Source organism: Pungitius pungitius, chromosome 11, assembly GCF_949316345.1.
Source record: "Pungitius pungitius chromosome 11, fPunPun2.1, whole genome shotgun sequence".
In the NCBI taxonomy this organism is placed as follows: Eukaryota; Metazoa; Chordata; class Actinopteri; order Perciformes; family Gasterosteidae; genus Pungitius; species Pungitius pungitius.
The window spans coordinates 7616287-7638681 of NC_084910.1; the positions used below are offsets into that span (position 1 = coordinate 7616287).

Below are 22395 nucleotides of genomic sequence, written 5' to 3' on the forward strand. Positions count from 1 at the left end.
AAACCCATGCTCACTGATTTTATCTGGCAACATGCTTTTTCTCTGCAGAAAGTTTTCAGAAAGAAAGTTTTTACCTGGAACCCAAGAACTGCGAACAGGGTTAGTGTCTGTTATTAGTGCGTTCTATGACAGAATGAGTCAGTCGGCTATCCTCCTGTTCATTAATCACAAACCTAGAAGCTATTAGTCGCTGTAGATCTAATTAACATGTAGAGACACACTCCGACTCTCACTGCTAATGTAATCATTGGTCAAGCACCAGAGAGTTGTGTGTGTGTGTGTTCCTGCAGTTTCAAATTGAAAATGAACTGAAGTATTTTATGATCCAGAGTCAAATCTATCAGCAACTATGTTGTTGTGCAGCACTATTAAGTCTTCTTGCTGTACTCCAGCTGAGTCTGTAGCGCTGCTGTAACCGAACGCAAGTGAGTATGACCTCATCGGCACTGCTGCTGAAGTGCTCTTCCTATTAGATTATATGCTGTCAGCTGAAGGGCCGTACTTTAGTGACATCTGCACAGATCAATGGGAAGCCGACACCCACACACAGTGTCTACAAGCCAACTAACAGCCATTGAACTCAATCAAATTACAAGGGAAGCTCCTGGAAGCACATTAGTGTCCAGTCAATATCAACGCTGCATGCACTGGGACATCGGCATCACTACACAGATGGACATTCTAGACTCTATACTATATGTCAATGGGTGAGCATACACACACATAGATCACACCTATTTGGGGTCTACCTCAATCTAAAAATAAAGTGCAAAACCCACCACATGGACAGCTTGATGCTGAATGTACATGAACTCTGAGGACTCTCCTGGGACGGGTTCCATCACGTATTCTTGACTTCTTTCACAACTAATGGGTTTAAGGTCATTGCTTCAACTAGGCAGTGAATGGCCCAGTAGATTAAGTATTCCGTGGTCATTTGTACACAAACACACACTAGCTACAAGTTGGGCGATGGTTATTACTTTTCATCAGTTTGTGGTTAACTCTAATATTCCATATTAATGAGTTAATGAGAATTATGAGTTTTTCAGGTAGCTCAAACCATTTTTGCCACAATAAAGTCCCTTGTAATCTCTGGGACGATGCATTTTATTTCTCATCAAACTGAACAGCATCTACACTGCTTCAGTTTAAAATGTTTGCTCTAGGCTCAATTTGAAGACTTGCACTTGTTGGACTGGAGGGCTCTCGTCCTTTCAAAGACGGCTATGGTGGTTAGTCTTTGTTTGTCCATTCAGCTTCATCTTTAGCCAAATATACACGTGTATATGCACCACATGTATGTATATTTATGTAAATGCATAGTTATATACCAGCCCGGCTGACAGGGGGGTAGAAGTTGCTCTAAAATAATGGGGGGGGAACACTATCTATATATATAAAGATATATAGAGTGTAACACATCACAAATCTCCCGGTTCGGGTTCAGGAGTCTGTAAAAAGGGAGGCGTCAAATATACAATAACAGTGTATATATATACACTCACCGGCCACTTTATTAGGTACCCCATGCTAGTAACGGGTTGGACCCCCTTTTGCCTTCAGAACTGCCTCAATTCTTCGTGGCATAGATTCAACAAGGTGCTGGAAGCATTCCTCAGGGAGTTTGGTCCATATTGACATGATGGCATCACACAGTTGCCGCAGATTTGTCGGCTGCACATCCATGATGCGAATCTCCCGTTCCACCACATCCCAAAGATGCTCTATTGGATTGAGATCTGGTGATTGTGGAGGCCATTTGAGTACAGCGAACTCATTGTCATGTTCAAGAAACCAGTCTGAGATGATTCCAGCTTTATGACATGGCGCATTATCCTGCTGAAAGTAGCCATCAGAAGTTGGGTACATTGTGGTCATAAAGGGATGGACATGGTCAGCAACAATACTCAGGTAGGCTGTGGCGTTGCAACGATGCTCAATTGGTACCAAGGGGCCCAAAGAGTGCCAAGAAAATATTCCCCACACCATGACACCACCACCACCAGCCTGAACCGTTGATACAAGGCAGGATGGATCCATGCTTTCATTTTGTAGACGCCAAATTCTGACCCTACCATCCGAATGTCGCAGCAGAAATCGAGACTCATCAGACCAGGCAACGTTTTTCCAATCTTCTATTGTCCAATTTCGATGAGCTTGTGCAAATTGTAGCCTCAGTTTCCTGTTCTTAGCTGAAAGGAGTGGCACCCGGTGTGGTCTTCTGCTGCTGTAGCCCATCTGCCTCAAAGTTCGACGTACTGTGCGTTCAGAGATGCTCTTATGCCCACCTTGGTTGTAACGGGTGGTTATTTGAGTCACTGTTGCCCTTCTATCAGCTCGAACCAGTCTGGCCATTCTCCTCTGACCTCTGGCATCAACAAGGCATTTCCGCCCACAGAACTGCCGCTCACTGGATGTTTTTTATTTTTCGGACCATTCTCTGTAAACCCTAGAGATGGTTGTGCGTGAAAATCCCAGTAGATTAGCAGTTTCTGAAATACTCAGACCAGCCCTTCTGGCACCAACAATCATGCCACGTTCAAAGTCACTCAAATCACCTTTCTTCCCCATACTGATGCTCGGTTTGAACTGCAGGAGATTGTCTTGACAATGTCTACATGCCTAAATGCACTGAGTTGCCGCCATGTGATTGGCTGCTTAGAAATTAAGTGTTAACGAGCAGTTGGACAGGTGTACCTAATAAAGTGGCCGGTGAGTATATATAGCTACACATTTTGGCATGCTTGTTGCATAAGCCTAAAAGACAATCTAGTTGAGAACACAAACCTCTCTAAAGTTGTGTTTCACTAGTCTTAAAGTTACGCCAAGAGGCCCTGCAGAACAACACAGCTGCTCATTAAAGTCTCAGCCAAAGACAACCGTGGGTATATCTGGAACTTAACTGTCCTCGGTGGGTGGTACCACAGTGCAGGTTGATGCTTCCTCTTGATTGAGCCCATTAGACATCACTGTGCAGATGCTTAGTGGAACAGAGGAGAGCTCTTTGCAGGCCTCCAGGCAGATGGTAGACCGATTTTACTTCATTTAACACTCGCCACTTCAGGAAAACATTGCTTTGGAGATTTTCAATGTAACGATTCGTCTGTGCAGTGATGGTGTACACATAATCTATTACTGATACAGTCTCAACTATAGAACTATATTTACATTCCCTTTGAGCCCTTTGGTTCTCATTGGTAAGTTTGGACCAACAAAGTGAACGGAAGTCAGAGACTCGTATATGGTGTTTGTTCCACCATAAGCCTGCAGGTGAAGTTGTTCAGTTACCCTCACGTGACCTGATCCTCATCCACACTTCACTTGTGTTGGACTGCTTCCTGCCGTCCTATTGTCTTAGTGTTTAGTGCATGAGCTTTGAATTTGCATAGATATTTACTACAGATTCATGAAAAATCATTTCAAAGTTTGATGCAAAAATAAAAGTGAAAATGTTTTATTTTTACTATTGTTTTATAGTGGCCATCTACATGATTGGAACCATATTTGATGTATATTTCCCTGTAGTGTCCCCAGCAGAGCAACATTTGTGGTTCTAAGTAGAACGACCAACGAAAACAAGATCAAATTTTGCTTAGACATTCATGTCAATAAATTATGACTTTCGGCCAATCAGTGGGGCGGATTCACATGTGCTGTGGTGGCCTGCCCAACATACTGACTGTATGTATGTTGTGTGTATTTATATTTTGGTAATCCACTGGTGGAACTTCGGTCCGTTTCAGTCAGTCTTCATGCCCACCTGTCTAGAAGCTTCTGATCTAGTATGTTTTATATTAACATCCCATTAAAACCCAGCACCCGTCTCCTCTTCCTGTGCTCTGTTTTTCTCTTTTGTCCTGGTGAACCCCATCGGGCTGCTGTCACTTTGATGCATCGCCTCATCCCTCTGCTGCACATTGAATATGAGAAAAAGAGCCTAATTCCACTGCTTTCTACAGATAGACCCAACACACACCTTGTCTGGATCCAGTACTTTATCATTAGAAAGACGGCGTGTGTCTATTGGTCTGCGGATGATGAATATTGGTTCCTGCAGTCGGGTCACTCCTCAGGATATAGATTACATTAGAGTATAATAATGGATGGTTTAACTACAGTCACATGCTTTCGTCCTCCTGCAGTTGTGAGCTTATAATGGATCATGATTAACACACACACACTCTTGCCAGGCTTTTCTCTTCATACACTCTGAATCCCAATGAGTGGTATACTGCAGCAGGCATTCAGGCTACGGATAGAGCAAAAGGTGAAGAAAGATCCTTGCAGCTTATCCAACAATGAGATGAGCGGTAAATTCTCCTGAGTAGACAATAGACACTGCATTGAGAAGTCAAAAGTACAAGCTTCGGCATTTAGGGTGGGGGGGTTCCAGGACGCATTGCACCGGAAACCATGCTTAAAATCGGGTTACTATGCAGCTGATGACGGGGTGAACTCAGACCTTCATGAGGAATCACTCATTATAGATACACAGTGTAGTCTTCATCAAGATTACCAATCAGCCACCTGAGGACCAGGAGACGAGCTGTGGACACGTCTCTCAGAGATAACCTGTCACTAACCCGCGGGGCTTTCACTGTCTTCGCCATGGAAACTGTGAAATATATTCATGAGCACTGTAGTATTCACTGCCATCAGAAATCACAAATGTATTGAGGGATCTTAAATGACTTCTGAGCCATGTCCCTGTCACAACTTGTGTTGTGTGTCTCACACACACACTAATTTATGTAAACACGTTCTAGCTTCAACTCATCAGATTCTACAGCTTGCTCGCTGCCCTGACGCTTCAACTGCGACTACGTTAACCGTAGACCCAGTTCTTCATGTCTGCTCTTTCAACACAGACAGGAGACACATGAGTATATTCAGATCCCTGAGAAAATATTCAGCCTGGGATAAAATGATATAATAATAATAATAATACTTTAGTACCCAAAGACGCTTTACAGTTTAAATCAAAGAGAAAACTTACAGATAAGAGACAAAAAACACTAAAAAAATAATGTTTCGGAGGGTGATGTGTTCATGGTGGCGGGCGGATTTGAGCAGTCGAGCGGCATAGTTCTGAACATACTGCAGTTTGTTGAGGATTTTATTGGGTGAGCCGTAGAGGATTCTTGTCGAGTCTGGAGGTTATGAGGGCATGGATGGGAATTTGGGTGGTGGCAGAGGAGAGGGAGGGTTTGAGCCGTGCAATATTCCTGAGGTGGAAGAAGGCAGTCTTGGTGATGTGGTTGGAATGGAAAGAAAAGATGGAGTCGATGATGATACCAAGGTTGCGCAGCAGGCTGGAATTGGGTGACGATGGAGCCATCAATGTTGACGGAGAAGGTCTGTGCTGAGTGGGTGAGGGTGGTAGGGCCGTATTTCAGATTTATTGCAGTTGAGTTGAGAAAGTTGTGTTTCATCCATGATGTTATGTCAGTGAGAGGCAGTGAGGGTGGAGTGGGTGACTGCGGTGATGGCCTTTGAGGAGAAGTAGAGTTGGGTGTCGTCGGCGTAGCAGTGGAAGAGGCCATGACGACGGATGATTGGTCCAAGGGGAAGCATGTAAATGATGAAGTGGAGGAGGGGACCAAGCACGGAACTTTGGGAGACACCGTGGGTGACTGGGGAGGTGGACGATTTACAGTTGTTTATCGCAAGGAATTGATTTCGGTCTGAGAGATATGAGGTGAACCAGGAGCTGGCAGTTCCAGTTATTGCAGAGACGCACTGGAGACGTGAGAGGATGGATTGGTTGATGGTATCGAAAGCGGCGCTGAGGTCAAGGAGGATGGTGAGGAAGCCAGAGTCAGCAGAGAGGAGTATTTGGGATTTTCAGTAAGATGGTTTCTGTGCTGTGTTCTAAGTGGAAGCCGTATTGGAAGAGTTCGTAGAAATGATTGAGATTGAGGTCGGACTTTAGTTGCAAGGCCACAGCTTTCTCAAGGACTTTGGACAGGTAGGGGAGGCTGAAGGTTGGTCGGTAGTTGTTGGGAATGTTGGGGTTGAGACCAGGTTTTTTCAACATGGGGGTGACAGCAGCGAGTTTGAGTGAGGGGTGTATGGAACCAAAGGACAGTGAGGAGTTGATAATATTAGTGATGAGAGGGGAGGCAGGCCTTGACTAAGGAAGACGGGAGGGGGTCAAGGGCTCAGGTGGAGGTCTTCGCGCTGGAGACGATGGAGGAGAGGTCCGTTTCAGTGATTGGGCTGAAGCATGAGAGGGTGTGACTTAGAAGTAGTGGAAAGTCATTTTGAGGGTCAGGTAGAGTGGTAGTGGGGGGAAGGGGGATGGGACAGCCAGCTGTTCTGTATTGCAATTATTTTTTCGGTGAACAATGATAGAAATGAGTGTCATTTGCTGGTGGTGAATGAGGTGGAAATATATCACGGTTTAGTCAAATATGAAACTTACTGAGTGGCAATTAATCAAGGGGGCATGTCATTGCCAAACCTCAAGGCATACCTCCATGCAGTTCAGATTAGACCAGTAAATTACTGGTGTTCAATTGGTTATGAAACAAAATGGAAAAACCTACAATGATATGTAGGAGGAGGAGAAATTCAAAGCCTTATTGGAGACAGAAATATAGCAAAAGGTTGAGTTCACAGATGGATGTAACATCCATCGGTGAAGATACAGTTTAGAAGAAGAGCTCAGGCTTCATATACTATATCTTGGAGTTGTTTGAAGTATCTTCAAACGGATTAATGCATATTGTAGCGATGTTTTGAACGGTGTGAAGCATTCATATATTCACTTGTGATTCGTACGTAGAATTCCTGTTGACGTTGGTTCTGCTCGGTTCTTAATGGGAGTCTTGAGTGTGACGGTGAGATAAACTGCACAGTGGTCTGACACGTCTGCTGCTCTAATTTCACACTGCATAACTGTACAGGTCTTGTTTATTGAGCAAAGTAGTCAATCCTAGCATAGCTAGTGTTGTGTGCAAAGTAGTGTGTCTAATCACCTTTGGTGCAATGTTGCTCCCTCCAAATATCAACTATACCAAATTCTTTGAATGGCTGCTTTGTGGCAGGATTAGTGTTTATCTACACTACTATTCAGGACTACGTTAAAGTCACCTACGCATATTAGTACTCCCTATGTTTCAATAATAAAGTCATCAAGTATAAGTTTTCAAAGAAGGACCTTTCACGGCCAGGTGGGGCATAAACTTTTTTTGTTTTCCAACTTTCCTTTAGCAGTTCTATATGCAAGTCTGCAGTTCTTATACCCAAGTTCAGTTATCGGTGGCGTCAACAGAAACCTTAACCACGATGTTGAGTATCTACAGCCAGGATACTGGGGACATCTAATCTATGCAAGACACGTCAGTTCTTTGACCATGGACTCGCCCTCCGAACACTTCTGGTTATACACGTATGAACCACTTTGTTTAGTCTCTACGGCTAGGACGCTGAGGACATTTATCAGTGAGAAACACTTCAGCTCTTATACCATGGCCTTTGCCATCTCAGCACTTGCAATTAATAAACGGGTTATACAAATGAAGCATTTAGAAGAGTTACATATATTTTTTCCATTACAGCCTTCCTTATCACAGGCTTCTTTGGTACATTCCAATTTCACTCAGTTAGATAGAACAGTCACTCCCCTTCTCCAAGCCTGGGGAAATATATTTATGTATCCAAACCTTAAGCTTCTCTTGTTCCTGCCTAGATAAGTGTCCCTCGTCTAGATGAATAATCTGTGCCTTCTCCTTCCTTCATTTTGTCATTTTTTTCCAACGTTTAAGAGGGTTATTTAATCGGTTTACATTCTACGACAGTATGTGAATATTAGTCTCCATCATCTGTCGTATTAGAGTTAAGTTGCAAACAAAAAGTAATAAGTGGACATAAAATACTGTGACTTGCCATCCCTTGGGTTCCCTGCTGGTGGAAGGAGGGTAAAGTCCCTCCCTAGTGGTGAAGTAATATCTACTAACTGGTATTCCAACATTTAGCGCAAACATAAAGTCAACATCTTCTTCAGCGTCTCCTCCAAGGCCGCAGTATTCACCTTCTCAACACATTACAACTACAGACTATGTCATCACACCCCCCCACACCGCTCCCAAAAAAACCCCATACACACCTCCCTGCAGACATGTCAATCAACACATAATGAGGTGTGCACAAACCAGACTTCAATTTCTTTTCTTCAATTCCAGCATTCTCCTCTCATTTCTCTCACACTGATACTGTAGTCCCGGCCAATTAGGCTGATTGAAGCACCGCGCAGCCCAATCAGGGACGGGCCCTGTCTGGCATCTGGAGTCATTGGGTCAACAGTTTGCTATTCCTGCACTCGGCGGGTGAGAGATGAACTGCAGTGCGGAAAATTAGCATTGGAAATGTGTGCTTACTCATGTGTATCAAATAGAGTTCTGAAAGCCCTTGCCTTGTTAAGAGTGCAACTGCATGGTAATACAAACAAAAAAGGAAAGAATCCTCAGTCAGCTCTTTGATTCAAACACTAACTCTAACCCTAACCCTTCTCAAAAGGCTTTTCATGGTTTTGCTTCGATTGGAACAGCCCATTGGCATTCCTATATTTGAAGAGAAGTGAAGTGCTCACAGCCTTTTGAGGAGGCCATTCAGATTCAGTTAAGGCTCTCAAAGTTAACGGGTTAATCCATGACATTGTTGTGGCCGAGATGAATGCGATAAATTATTTTAAGGCAGTTAATGCAACTTTGTTTACTTTCGGTGTGCGTTGAGCCCTGGCCCCTGAAAACGCTGCGTGCTGCAGTCACAGATGGAGAGACCGAGGCGCTAGATGAAGATGGAGAGAGCTTTTTGCATTGGAAGTAAAATCAGAAGAACTGTGCAGAGGAATTCCTCTACAAACAGAAGAGGGACGAGCACCAAACAGACCACTTTACACATTGCTAGGCTAAGCTAGCTGCTAGGCTGCTTCAATCTCAATATCTACTGCTACCCTGCACGGCACACGGTCTGCAGAGGACACCACTGTGTCCCTAAAAGACAGTGGTTTGAAAATGTCCTGCTAAATGTGGGGACATTGTTGGCACTACAAACACAGCCATTAAATGATGTTAAATGCTTTCCTCGTGCACTTTGCACAGAAGAAGAGGAAGCCTTGCAAGTTTAAGATGATCAAATGTGTTGAGTTTGCGTATAAAGAAAATAGTTACTTCAATTCATTTTATTTTGTATAGCCCAAAATGGCAAATTACAAATTTGCCCCCAGAGGGCTTTACAGTCTGTACACATGCAACATCGTCTGTCTCGAAACCCTCACATCGGCACAGGAAAAACTCTTTGATGGGGAAAAAAGGCAAGAAACCGTAGCGAGAATGTCAGAGGAGGGATCCCTCTCCCGGGATCGACAGACTGACATGGATGTCATGTGTACAGAGTAAATAATGTGAAAGATGTACAATATATTCAAATCCTCTAACAGAAATGATACAAGTAATTGCAAGTAGCAGAACAGGTGTACGGCAGGACCACTGCAGGGACAACCACCATCAGGTCGAACCACCATCCACAGAGGCTTCTGTGGGGAGGGAGAGCAGAAAGATGTTGGTTTATGATGACAGTAATATGAATCATATTTAAAGTAATGATGATGGCAGCAGCAGGTGTCAGCAGAGCCATGCCAGGAGTCAGAACCGGGGTCCGCACAAAACTATGATCCACGGAGACCTGATAGGCGAGAAAGCACAACGAACTCCCGGAAAGAAGCTGAATTAGCGATTAAACAAAAGTACATTCAGTAGATAGATTTAGTCTTTATAAGAAAAACAAACTTTTAATCGTGATTAATTAATTTTTATTTCAAATGAATTAGTAGTTTTTTTATTACCGACATCCCTAATAATAATAATAATAATTCTGAATAAGAATCTTTAAACAACAATTGCTGAATTACGTAGATTCATGCTCAAACAAGCTCAGCATGGTGGTGATCATCTGACTTGGCACGTTACATCTGTTTGCCAGACAAGCTCGCCCAACTGTAATAAGTGACTATGGGATGTCCATCTGGAGAAACCCACTGAAAGCAGCCCTGCTGTTAAAGATGTGACTGAGCTACCAGGGACAAACAGAGGAGACAATGTGACACCACGTTGACATAAGTAACTGGTTCTTTCAAACTTTATTTTGAAATGGCTGTGAATGCTTCCGGTAGCGCTACAGCAAGATGGACGTATGTTATTCAATATGCCTCCTATCATTCTAAAGCCATTCAAATATTAGTAGAATTTGAGAGAAGGGAGATTAGGAGGGAGGTGTGAGTCTGACAAGAAAACGCGCTTGTTACCGAGCTCAGTCGGAGAGGACACGGTATCAGGTGCAGGTGACGAAGCTAACGTAGCTAACCACAACGTGCTGGAGGGCCTCGTGCAACTTGTCTACAGAGCTCAGGGGCTTAAACAGGATGTGAAGCGAGACCTTTGTGATGTCAAGAAAACAATCAAAGAAGACTTGTAGTTAAAAGTCAAAGTTACACATGAGATGCAGACTCAAAAAGCCAGAATAGCTGAACGTTCCTAGGAATCCGCTTGCCTGGAGATTAAAGATTAAAGGTAGTGGATCAAAACTCCAACATGCAACTAAATTGTTGTTACCTGGAGAAAGGGGAAATAACCTTTGTCTTTATACTTCCCACAAGATAAAGAGGAGAATTCAGTCACAGAATTTGTAACGGAGATATTTAACTAAACTACTTTTTAAAGTACTCAAAACTCATTGTTTTAGACCTGCGTTTTTTTTCACCTAACCTACATAGCTTTCTGATTTAAGCTACCATGCTGCAAAGAGTTGAATGTCACTCCTATTGTCCCTGACATGTTACCTTCCAATGTTGTTTTCTTTGAGTCATCTTCCTGATTGTATTCATTCTCCTTGTAACTCTCTTTGGTCTATCGTAAGCTACAAAGCATTCCACTATGTGCATGAGGCACTCTGAGATCTGTTGATGAAGAGTGCATTATAAGTAAAATGTATTATTATTATTTATTATTTGAAGAGAATTCCTATTTTTGTCTCCTTTTTCAAATAGCACTGGTATAAACCATTTAGAGTAGATAAGTGATGATGCACCTCGGGTGCAGAAATACTGTTGAAGAACACATTCAGTGAGTGGTTTTATGATTCATAAAAACAATAAAGTAGAAAAATATCAATAAAGGGCACAACTTCCCTGCCGGGCAACACTGCTGGTGAGGGACATAAATGTGTTTCTTTCTAGTCAAAGCTCACTGACTCGCCGCGTTGCAGTGCTCTGGGTGTCTCAGAGAATGAAACGGAGGCAGCAGCCCCGCTCTGCTGAGTATGTCTGCTGGGTGTCACACATCCATACCACTGTCTAGCCCCCCCATTGATACCATACATCACAGTCCACCACGATGTGCTGGAGAGTTTCCTTTCCTACTCATTTCCCCTCTGAGTCCATGCAGCAGTCTCCAGAAGGTCAGCTATGATGTCCCATTGGTTTTTACCACTCTTCAATAGTCCTGGTGGAAAGAATGACATGTTTAACTCATGGCTCTGTATTTTTTTGTGTGAGAGTTTGTACATGAAATGGAGTTCATTGAAGGAAGTCCCAGTTCCACCCGGGTGATGATTAGCATTTTCTAGAACTCTCTGACCTCATCAGCCGCCCAGTCTGGAAAGATGTGAAGAGGATTATTAAAGGAGTGTCTCGTGTTGTGATAAACAACATGCCCTCATTGTCAGAACAGCTTTTAGGATGTTGTTTGTACACAGAGATCTGTCACTGTTCCATGTTCCATCCATTCTGTCTTCCAGCTGTTCCTGTTCCAGTTACTGAGAGGCCTCTCCTACATCCACCAGAGGTACATCCTCCACCGCGACCTGAAACCACAGAACCTGCTCATCAGCGACACTGGAGAGCTCAAACTCGCTGACTTTGGTGAGTAGTCTGCTTTCTTTTTTTCTGTTCCTCTGTTCTGCACTTCTGATGTCAGTTGATGATGACACACTCGCTGTTAAACTCATCAGTATCATCAGTATGAATTACCATTGTGCCTTGTCTCAGAATCAAGTTGTATTCTTAGTCATATTACTTTAAAGGTTGAAACTGTTTTGAAACTCTGATGATGAGTAAGGGTTGGGGCATATCACCTTAAAAACATCAGATATCTTATCACACCACCACTAAAGCATCCTGTATTAATCCCTTATTCATCTCTTTTAAATGCCATTTTTTTTTTCATTTGGTATCACAATCCCTCTTTTCTCGTCCTGTAAATGACTTTCAGCCCGTTTGCCCTGAAAGGAATGCTTTGGAATTGTCCGTGGGTGCAAAGGACAGATACATTGACGGTTTAGTAGTAGTAATAGTAAAAAATAGTTTTCATTTACATCCCACTGATCTAACAAAGCAGATGAGGGTGAAGGTTGTATGTAGATCCGTTTCTTACAGTACACACTGAACAGAGGATGAAGACTCTGACTTGTGACGTAAAGTGGACCCGTCGCCATTCTCTTCATCACCTATGCATGTCATGCCACTTGTGAAAGAGCACAAGGCGGACTATTAAAGGTTGTGTCCAGCATGTCATCCGCCATGTTCTCAGCATCTTTGAGGCATCACAATAAAACACAGCTCGCCTCAAAGGACACAGATATGGTGTCGTCTGATCGCAGAACAATGGGATGCTTGGAGGAGACCAGCCGTTTTCAGTGGCTTTTCTGTACAGTTTGGCCCATTTGGACGATCTGTTGGTCCAACCATCTGTTCAACACTTTGGCCAAGAAGACAAAAATCTTGAACTAAGGTGACCCTACTCTGCTTTTCATCACATGCCACAACTCTCACATCTATCCAAGACATGCAAATCAAAGAGCGGTTCACCATGGAGGTCCTGAGCACATTGTGCAGTGTTAGTGGCACCATATGGCTTGGATCTATGTGCTGTAAATGCTGCCTGCATGGCCTGCCTGGCATCATTAGGGGCAGATCAGCTGGCAGCCTTCTGTTTCCTCCACCCATTCATGAATCCACAATCCATCCATCCATCTACCCATTGGTGTATTCATCCATTCATTTATCCATAATCAGCCCATCCATTCATCCGTCCACACATCTATCCAGTCTTGTGTCCTTTATAGTCCCTCGGACCTTCCGTCTCCTGCTACCTTCCATTGCCTTACCCCTCCATCCCTCTGTCCAGACGGACGGGGGGAGGGAAGGGGGCAGTTTCATCAATAATGCAAACCATGTATAACTGCACGGGGAATGAGAAAGAGAAAATAATGGAAATACCAAATGAGCAGGAATGAAAGTCCCTGGTCTATTAGTCTGTCGCTGGAACTCATCAGCAAACATGCGCAAAACACCGAATCAGCCTTTGCTTGAGGGATGCCAGATGAGGAAGGTGAAGGGTGTGTGTGTCTGATTGTGTGACTGCCAGGGCTCCCTGTGGTCCCGGCTTTGGCAGCCGTAATACTGGCGCTGGCTGGGGTAAATGAGAGAGACGAAGGACGAGTGTCAACAGAGGAGGGTCTGAGAGGGACAATGAGAGGTGGCAGCTCACAAGCTGTGTGGTGAAAGGGTGGAGTGTACAAAGAGGAATAGATGACCGGCTGTAAGATGGGTCATGGATCATTATTTTATGAGATTTAATAAAACAGACTTTTCCCAGTCCATGATTTTCTTCCCCTTTGGTGCTCATCAGTGCTTTTGCTTTGCAGTAGTGAACAAATCCACTACCATGAACATTGATATGGTTCATTAGTGCGTACAGTAGTTTGGCTGGTTCCATCGACAGGTTTGGAGGGAACAAAGTAGGATGGATTGGTCAGGAGCTTGTGCTGTTGACTACACTTGGCAGTTATCCAACAGTAGATGAGAAGTAGCGTTTGCAAAACATGAGAAGACACAAAACAAGTCAGCTTGGACATTTATCCCATTTATGAAAGAAAAATGGACACTTCAGGACTTGGCGTCAATTGTGCAGGTTTCTATAATAATTCTTACTTTTCCCATAGTATTGGTCCTGTTTTGTGGTCCTGACTGGTGTTTGTGCCCTATTGGAGTATCTGGAAAGATGCTGACAGCAGAAACAGCTAATTAGTCATGTGAGTTAGATGTTTTATTAAAATTTCTTTAGCCCTTAAGCCAAAAGCGTCCAGGCAGCCTCCCACTGCAGACTGCAAAACCTCTGCAAGGTTTTCAGGGCTGTTTGTTGGAGACCCCTGCGTCCTTCAACAGTACACTGGACTGAGCAGTGAGGGCTGATTTCTCCTGCTGCTCCCCTCGGCTCCTCTGCAGGTCCACTCACTTTCTAATGAGCTGCACAAACAACAAGCACGTAAACCAGGCTCAGAGGAGCTCGCGTTTCACATCGAGGACGCAGCTAGTTGAGGCCGACTCAGGAGGAGGCGTGTGGATCGGAATGACTGCGTTACTACGTAGACACACATACAAGACCTAGAGTACACAAAGTCAATCCTGCTGGAACCTACTGGACATTTGTTTGCTCATTCAAAATGATTTCAATTAGATGACATATGCAGATTAAGACATAACTGAACTAGTAAATAATCTCCAACATACAAAAGTGAGTAGCGTTAAAGTTTAGAAGTCTGTTGTACAGATGCAGACTTTTCTTCTGCATCACACATGATAGCTGGTTTGAAAAAAAGAAAGTACCAACAGCAATGCAGCAGAATCAGAGATGTCATCATTATTCTACGCATTATATTTTCCTGCTGAAACCAGTGCCCACATTAACCATAATGCATCTCCAAGGCCAACAGTTGGCGGAGCAATGTAATATTTGTTTCTATCTTGTGCACATAAATGAACAAATACCACTGTCTCTGGGGGTAAAAAGCCAGCAAAGGCTGTAAAGTTACAAATTGCTTCTATTAAAGGGAAAGGTCCACAGGGTAAACTTTTTTTCTCAAATATTTTTCCCCTCAGGACAAATTGAGTTCAGTAACATGTTTCAGCTCGTAGGTCATCCAGTTCCTCAGAAAGATTGAAGGACTGTGACTGCCACATTCATGTTACTCTTAATATGAGTATAATTATACATGCCAGTATTTATTATTTATCAATTATACCGTTAATAGTGATTAATCCCTCCTGTAAAAGCTGTTTTTATTTGTATTTACTTATACCTTCCTGATCCTGTCAGTAACCCCACAGAGTCGTCACACACAAAAGGACTTTAGCTTTGAGACAATTTCCTGATGACAAATCCCTAATTATAGACGCAATTGACTCAGCCCACATACTCCAGAGCCCCAGAGAGCCTGAATGTGTTCACAGTTAAGACGAACCTGCCCAAAGGCTGCTTGTGTTGGCACTCAAACACTGAAGCATCGCCATATGCTGTCAAGGTCTGTCGCCAGCCTGGAGCACAGGCCGCGCTCATCGGCCAGAAACCTAACCCGAGGTTCTTTCACCCTTAAAATGGCCGAGCTGTGTGTGTTTGGCACTGCGTCCGTGTGAGAACCTGATCCAGACAGTTTGGGATGCCAGCTCATGTTTCTGACTTGCGCATCAGAAGCCAGGGCCCAGTTCATCTCGAGTGGCCCGGTGAGCCATTTGTAGCTTGTCCATTGTGCCTTTGCTCCAGGGATACCAGTGTTGGTCCGTGGGTCTGCTGTTCTTTTGCCATTACGTGGTTCTTAAATAAAAAAAGAATCCTGTTGACTACAATCACAGTGCATCAATAGTAGAAAAAGAAATACAGGCCTAGTGGTCAATTAGAGTAAACGTAGGAAGCCATTCAGCGTAGTTCCATAGTTCCAGATTGTCACAACTTGGGTTTTTTCCATAAATGATTTCAGGTTTGACACATTGTACTATTTAGGAATTTCCATGATGTTGACATTTTAGAAGTGAAATGCCTTGAAAACAATTGGAAGAAAGGCAATGTGCAGATGTTTGTGCAGATGATGTACGTGTGCATTGTGATCTTTTTAATGGTGCTCCGGCCCTTTATTCTTGCTTTGTTGGGTCTTCATTTTAAATTATTGACCTAACACTGAAAACGGCTGGCAACCCCATCAACCTCAGCTGTATTTCAAGCATTAACATGCTAAAGCTTAAGCTTCGATGTGTTAAGATTGCTAACTGGTTCTGAACAGCTGAGGTTGATGAAAACCTCACTTTAAAAAGTATCTGATCAAAACCAAAGCAAGAATTTAAAGAAATACCATTGGGTTTTGGCATAATATATTTCAGGTCTGATAACATTGTATTGTGGTTAGTTGCCAGGATCAAGGAATGTGGCATTGTTGCTAATAGTGAGGGTCAGTTCAGAGTTGGGCGGAATCTATCCATCTAACCGAAATCTAATATGGGATCATCTATAATCATCTATAATCTATATACCATACGTACCTTACGTCAAGGGGGACAAATGTCTTGAAAAAAGACAGCATGTTGAAATCATAAAGCAGGTGTGTTAATGGGCTGGAATAATTATTATTCATTTTTATGAATCTGCTGATTTTTTCCTAACCAATAGATATTAAGTGTTCTATGATGCATCAGATGCCGTTATAGGCAACTGATGCATTTGTTATTTTGATATCACTTAAAATGCAATCACTGCTGGTTCTATAGAAGCAGTGATGGAGGAGCAACTATGGACCACCCACCAAGCATCCTCCTCCTTTGCTCAGTGTTGTTAGAGATTGCAAAGGCAGTTGAACAAACTGTGTGTTTCCAATCCACACACTGCCTGACTGTCTCTTTGGTGTAAATCATGAGCAGAATTCTACAGTGTAGCTGGCTCCATCTCAGGAAGCATGCAATGCAGTATTGGAAGGTGCAACATTAAAGCTTTGTTCTTCTGAACTAGCTAGCTAATGTGTATTGATGTGTGTGTTTATGCCGCGGAAAGTTAGTGTTGCAGTGCTGTGAAGTAACAGCTGCTGGGATAATGATGTGTGAGGAGTGACGCCATGTGACAATGGAGCTGGAGGAATGTGGCAGACACCCGAAGCAGACTGTGGCTGTCACCAATGTGCTGTTCCACCCTCCGCCCTGCCACTGCAGCGGAATACATGTGTGTGTGTGTGTGTGTAGCTGGGCTTTTTGGATGTTAGATGAGGCAAGCCTACAATCTGCAGGTTTTATTACACCAGCCACAATAGGCCTGTATGGGTGTGTGCATAAGTAATGTAACATACTGGAATGCAGAGCTCATTAAGGTTCACTTTGTGTTGGTAAATGAGCTGGGACGACGGCAGGTGCTGCGCTGCGCACACACACACACACACACACACACACACACACACACAAAATAGAGAAAGAGGCCGGATCTATATTAAAACCATGATGATTAAGCGTGTGCATTCATCTGAACAGTTGTCGAGTAACCAGAAGTAAAAGAAAACTTTGGCATTGAAAATCACATCAAAGAAATGAAGTAGTTGATGACGTAACTTTAGACAGGAGCTGATTTTCTCATGTGTCACTTCAGTTTGACCTTCTCAGGGAATAAATTGCAGGTTTTGTGTTTGACCTGAGGTGAGTGGTGTTCATCTGCTTTGGTTTCCTTCCATATAAATTGGGTGTATTTTTGAGTTAATGCAGCAGAAAAAAAAACTGATTCTGAATTCATTCTAATTCATTCCCAACCAGGCACTCGCTGTGTATTCAATTATGAAACAGAGAGCGAGTTCCAGAGAGACCGGAGAAGATGTGAAGTTAAATTATTGTACGTGATGTTGCTGTAAGTTATTAATAATTTACTCGGGTTGCTGTTGAGATCCTCCTAACGGTATTCATACAAGTGTCCATGTGAGAAGGTTCAGCAGCTTAACAGGAACCATTTTGCAGTATAGCTCTCTTCTGGAGGAGAAAGTTACTGGACCCTTTTGCTCTAGACCACAGTTTGTGTGTATGTTGCAACTCTTGCTGGAGAATGTTTTTAACATTTGCAAACATTCTCGAATGGACGCACAGCAGGGGTGTAGAATTCAAATGGCGATAGTGTCTTGACGTTAATAGGTTAAGGTTTTTAGTTTGACAGCTGTGGCTAGATAAACATGGTCCATTGAATAGAAGCAGTGAGGCTTATATCAGTGCTATTTAAGAGAAGCAAGCTGCATGTATTTCCCTCCATGTGGCACACGGCCCACTGCAGCCTGGTTTGGTGGAATCACACTGACATGTTGGAGAAATATTTCAACCTTTATTGAGAAGAAGTTGTGTGTGGGAATACTCCCCTACAGTGTCTTAGCTTCTGGCAGAGTACAGTGCATGTCTCAATCTGCGGCACATTAGGAAGGTAGAGAGGAAGACTGCTGAAGCTACAAAATGCCTGTAAAATTCCAAAAGAACAGTGGGCTGTTTTCATCCCTCTCTTTGCTCCTTCTGCGTTCCTGCTTTCCTCCAGCCCACCTCTTCCCCCGTATACTGTGTGACATAGTGATGCATAATTCAGCGGTGACCTTCTTCCCAGGAGCTACCCAGACAGGATGGAACTGATGGAGGTGGCTGAGGGTGTGTTTGTGTTTGGCAGTGTATGTGTCACAGGTCAGGCTTTTGAAGTACACAACCCTGTCCTGCAGTCAAACATGGGGTTTTAGGGGCCATGGCAAGGCTTGTTGATTTCCACATCACCATAAAGTTACTGCTAACTTAGCTAGAGGACATTTTGCTAGGTGATCCAAATGGCAAAGAACATAGTAACAAAACCTAAACTATAATTGTGGTATTTCAACCGAGCTGTAACCACCAGGTCTGAGCAATGTAAGTCAACGAGGTTGCAAGGACAGCAGTTTATCAAATGGGTTATATTTGGACCGCTTTGTATGTGTATGTATACATATATATTGACTCGCGGTCAAAGGCTAGTTGATTTTGCTCTCATTGTTTTCAAATTACAAATTCACATAGAAATTCACATAGAACCACCATCAGGTAGAACCACCATCAGATAGAACCACCATCACATAGAACCACCATCAGATAGAACCATCCACAGAAACCTGCAACACTGCCACAAGACTTCAGGAAAGAAAGTTGGTAATGTTAGTTCATGATGACAGTAACAGTAATGTGATCAATAATAATAATAATACTGTTGAATAATTACTACACTGCTATGCTGAGCGCAGTAGTGAGTGACACGCAGACCCAGTGGAAATAAAAGCCTCTGAGTGTGAGCCGGCAAATGGCATGAGAACAGTCTGTGGACATTACAGATCAAACTCCTTTCTCCCTTCCAATACCAGGAAATGTTAAATACTCCCTCCCTCATTCATTTGCCCCCCTGCTTCTCCCCCCCCCACACTCAGGGGACTGGCAGCAGGGCAGGAAGTTCATTTTTACCAGGCTAAATACTTTAATTAAGCCTTCCGACCACTTGGGGAGAGACAAAGAGGGAGTGCGAGGAGCCTCATTAAAGCGCGCTGCTTGTGCACTGTGCTCTACCATTAGCTGCTATGGGAGCACTGTCACCAGATACTTATCATGTTGTGTCAGCGCCTCGATGAACCCTAGAACAGGCTAAGGATAACCTGACATGCATGAATTTACCATACAACCCTGGAGAAGCACTTAACTGTGGATCCTTATAATTATTTTAATATCCAGGTATGAAGGCAGTATTCTGTAATAGCATCTGTAGTATAGATATAGTATAAATATGTTACATTGAATTTTGAAAGCTATTAGGAACTGAATGAGATGAGTCAACTATCCAGAGTCAGCCACGCATCAGTGCTTGTAAAATCTGACAGTCTCCTATGTCTACAGTCTAAAGCAGCGACTTTTATTATAAGCATCAAGTCAGCAATGAATTCTTGTTTCACGCATGACCGGAACGGGGTGAGGGACCTTAGTTTGTTTCACCCCATTAAATGTTAGACTATTTATACTAGTTTTTATACCACAGAACAAGAGTCGCCCGTTATCACTTCTCTGCTCCAATGCCCAAACGTCCCCTCTCAGCATATCTGTAGTATTGTTGCATATAACTGTTTCCTCATGTGCCCGCTGCAGTCATCCCATTTGGGAGCCTGGTTCTAGGAGCCTTTTGAAGGTCAGTCAATGATAATTATTTCTCTGTTGTGTTGTTCCCCTCAGGCCTGGCCAGGGCCAAGTCGGTCCCCAGCCATACCTACTCCAATGAGGTGGTGACCCTCTGGTACCGGCCTCCAGATGTCCTGCTGGGATCCACGGACTACTCCACCTGCCTGGACATGTGGTGAGCGCCCCTAACCCTAACCCTGACCCTGAGATCACTTGTTGTTGATTTATTCAGGTACTTCCATTTAGATCTATATCTGATTCCTCATGAAAGGCATTTAATACCCACTCATAAGCAGCTCCTTCTATCTCAAGTTATGTCTACTTGGTCAACCCTCACGTGCTGTACCCCTCGTTCCACTGACAATGTGGTTTCGGAGAAGCAGGATCACGCTGTAAGACAACTCCTCGTTAGTCGCTCAGACTTCCTCGTGAGGCTCTTCTCCGGCTCGAGGTCCATCAAAGGATAAGGCAAAATGGTTCGATTAAAATCAAATGCTGTTCAACTGAATTCACAAATTGATTCAAATATAAGTTAGCTTAGTTGTAATATGAAAAGATCTCTCGATTTGTGGCAATCTAAAGACCTCCTTCTTTCCAAAACGTCAGCTCAGCTCATAAACCGGACCCCGTACCCGAGTTGCTGTTTTCTTCCCCTCACGACCTCCTCTTCTACAACACATGGAGTGCCCCTGGTCCATGGTCCACCAGCCCCGGCATACACTGAACAGCAGTTTATGCCTGTTAGAAGTGCTTTCATGACCACATTACCTCCATAGTCTCTTTTCTAACGTAGGTTAGTTTTAAGGTAAAACTGGCTATAGCTGGCTATAATAGCTCCCTTGGAAATATATTTACTGAGAATTATGGTGACTTGTTCAATACGTATTTCCCCTGCTGTATGACATACTATGTGATTCCTCGTCTCGTCTGTGCTTGGACAGCTAACGTTTTAATTCCACTTGGGTTGAACTGCTGCAAAATGGCGTACAGAAAATGAATACACCAGAGGTGGAAGTATCTCCCCCCCCACCCCCTCTCCTTCAGTGTCACTTTCCCTGAGGCTTTCCTCCAACCATACTGGGGTTGGACTCTAAGTTGAGCCTTGGTGACCCCTTCTGTCGGGACGGTCAGCAGGGACGTCCCATGAACCTCAGCTGCATTCCCCAACATCCAATTAAAAACAGCCGGGGGCTTTGGGGGTCTGTGAGGCACAGAGAGAGTGTGTCTGCATCCAGGGTATTTGCAGGGGGGCAATCTACAGGGTGGTGCTTCATCCACCCGACGTTCACACACACACACACACACACACACACACACACACACATCACTGGTCTCTTAGGAAGCAGTCTTCCATGAAGCAGCATCTCTTGCAGGACCAAAAGGTTGCACAGATCTGTCTTCCTGCCATGATAAGCATCCATCACAGCAGCCTACAGGTTACATGCTGCCATCTGTTAGGAGGGGGGGGGGGGGGCGTGATGGAAGACTGCTCTATTTTTACCTTCCTGCAAGCTCTGTCAATCACAGTCAACCATGACATCACTCAAGTGTGATCCTGCACAGATTAATGCTCAGGTTTAGATGGGATTGAACACCATCTTTAGCCAGCATGCTAAAAGTTTTTTGTATCCAATTATTGGATTGGAGGACACATAAGACTTGCTGCACTTTGCAATCGGCAAACTATTTGATGAAGTAATATACACAAAAGAGCCTTACTGTAAACTGTGCAATTCCCAAGAATAAGTGCTGGTAGAAACTGACCCACATTTAGAAAGAGTGTCCTCTCATACTCTTTTATTCATGGACTACCATACATTTCATTTTTTACAATACAGTGGTATGAAAAAGTTTGGGCACCCCTGATCATTTTCAAGATTTTCCTTTATGTATGATTGGTTGTTCGGAACAGCAATTTAAATATATCATATAGCAGACAAACACAGTGATATTTAAGAAGTGAAATGAAGTTTATAGGATTTACAGAAATGCACCTGCCTACTTTTGCTTAAGTAATTATTGCACACTTTCTGTAAATCATATAAACTTCATAAATTTCATCAAAAAATGATCAGGGGTGCCCAAACTTTTTCATACCACTGTATATGAGAGACATCCTTGATTTAAAATATGTTCAACCTAAGCTTGAAGGTAATGTAATAATTGAAATACTAATTTCAATTGAATTACCACATTCCTGCAATCCCATTGCAGCAGAAAGGCGCCTCGCCATTTCCACACATTATGTCATTCAGCAGTGTGGAAGCATGACCTGGGGTCACATTCCTTCTTTTTAGTTTTTGCATGGTCAATCCCAATCGGGTATTTGTTGGGTAAAGGCTTTATTGTCACGTAACAGTAACAGTCTGTCTGGGGGG

General features: G+C 43.4%; 1 protein-coding gene across 3 annotated transcripts in view; it reads left to right on the forward strand.

The window, feature by feature from the left end:
* cdk14 (cyclin dependent kinase 14) overlaps positions 1-22395 on the forward strand; it is a 112577-nt gene that overhangs the window by 43486 nt on the left and 46696 nt on the right. For all 3 annotated transcript variants that reach the window (XM_037453024.2, XM_037453026.2, XM_037453025.2), the window contains 2 exons: positions 11800-11923; positions 20072-20192. In XM_037453024.2, coding sequence (XP_037308921.1) covers positions 11800-11923; positions 20072-20192 — 245 coding nt within the window. The remainder of the gene's footprint in view (positions 1-11799; positions 11924-20071; positions 20193-22395) is intronic.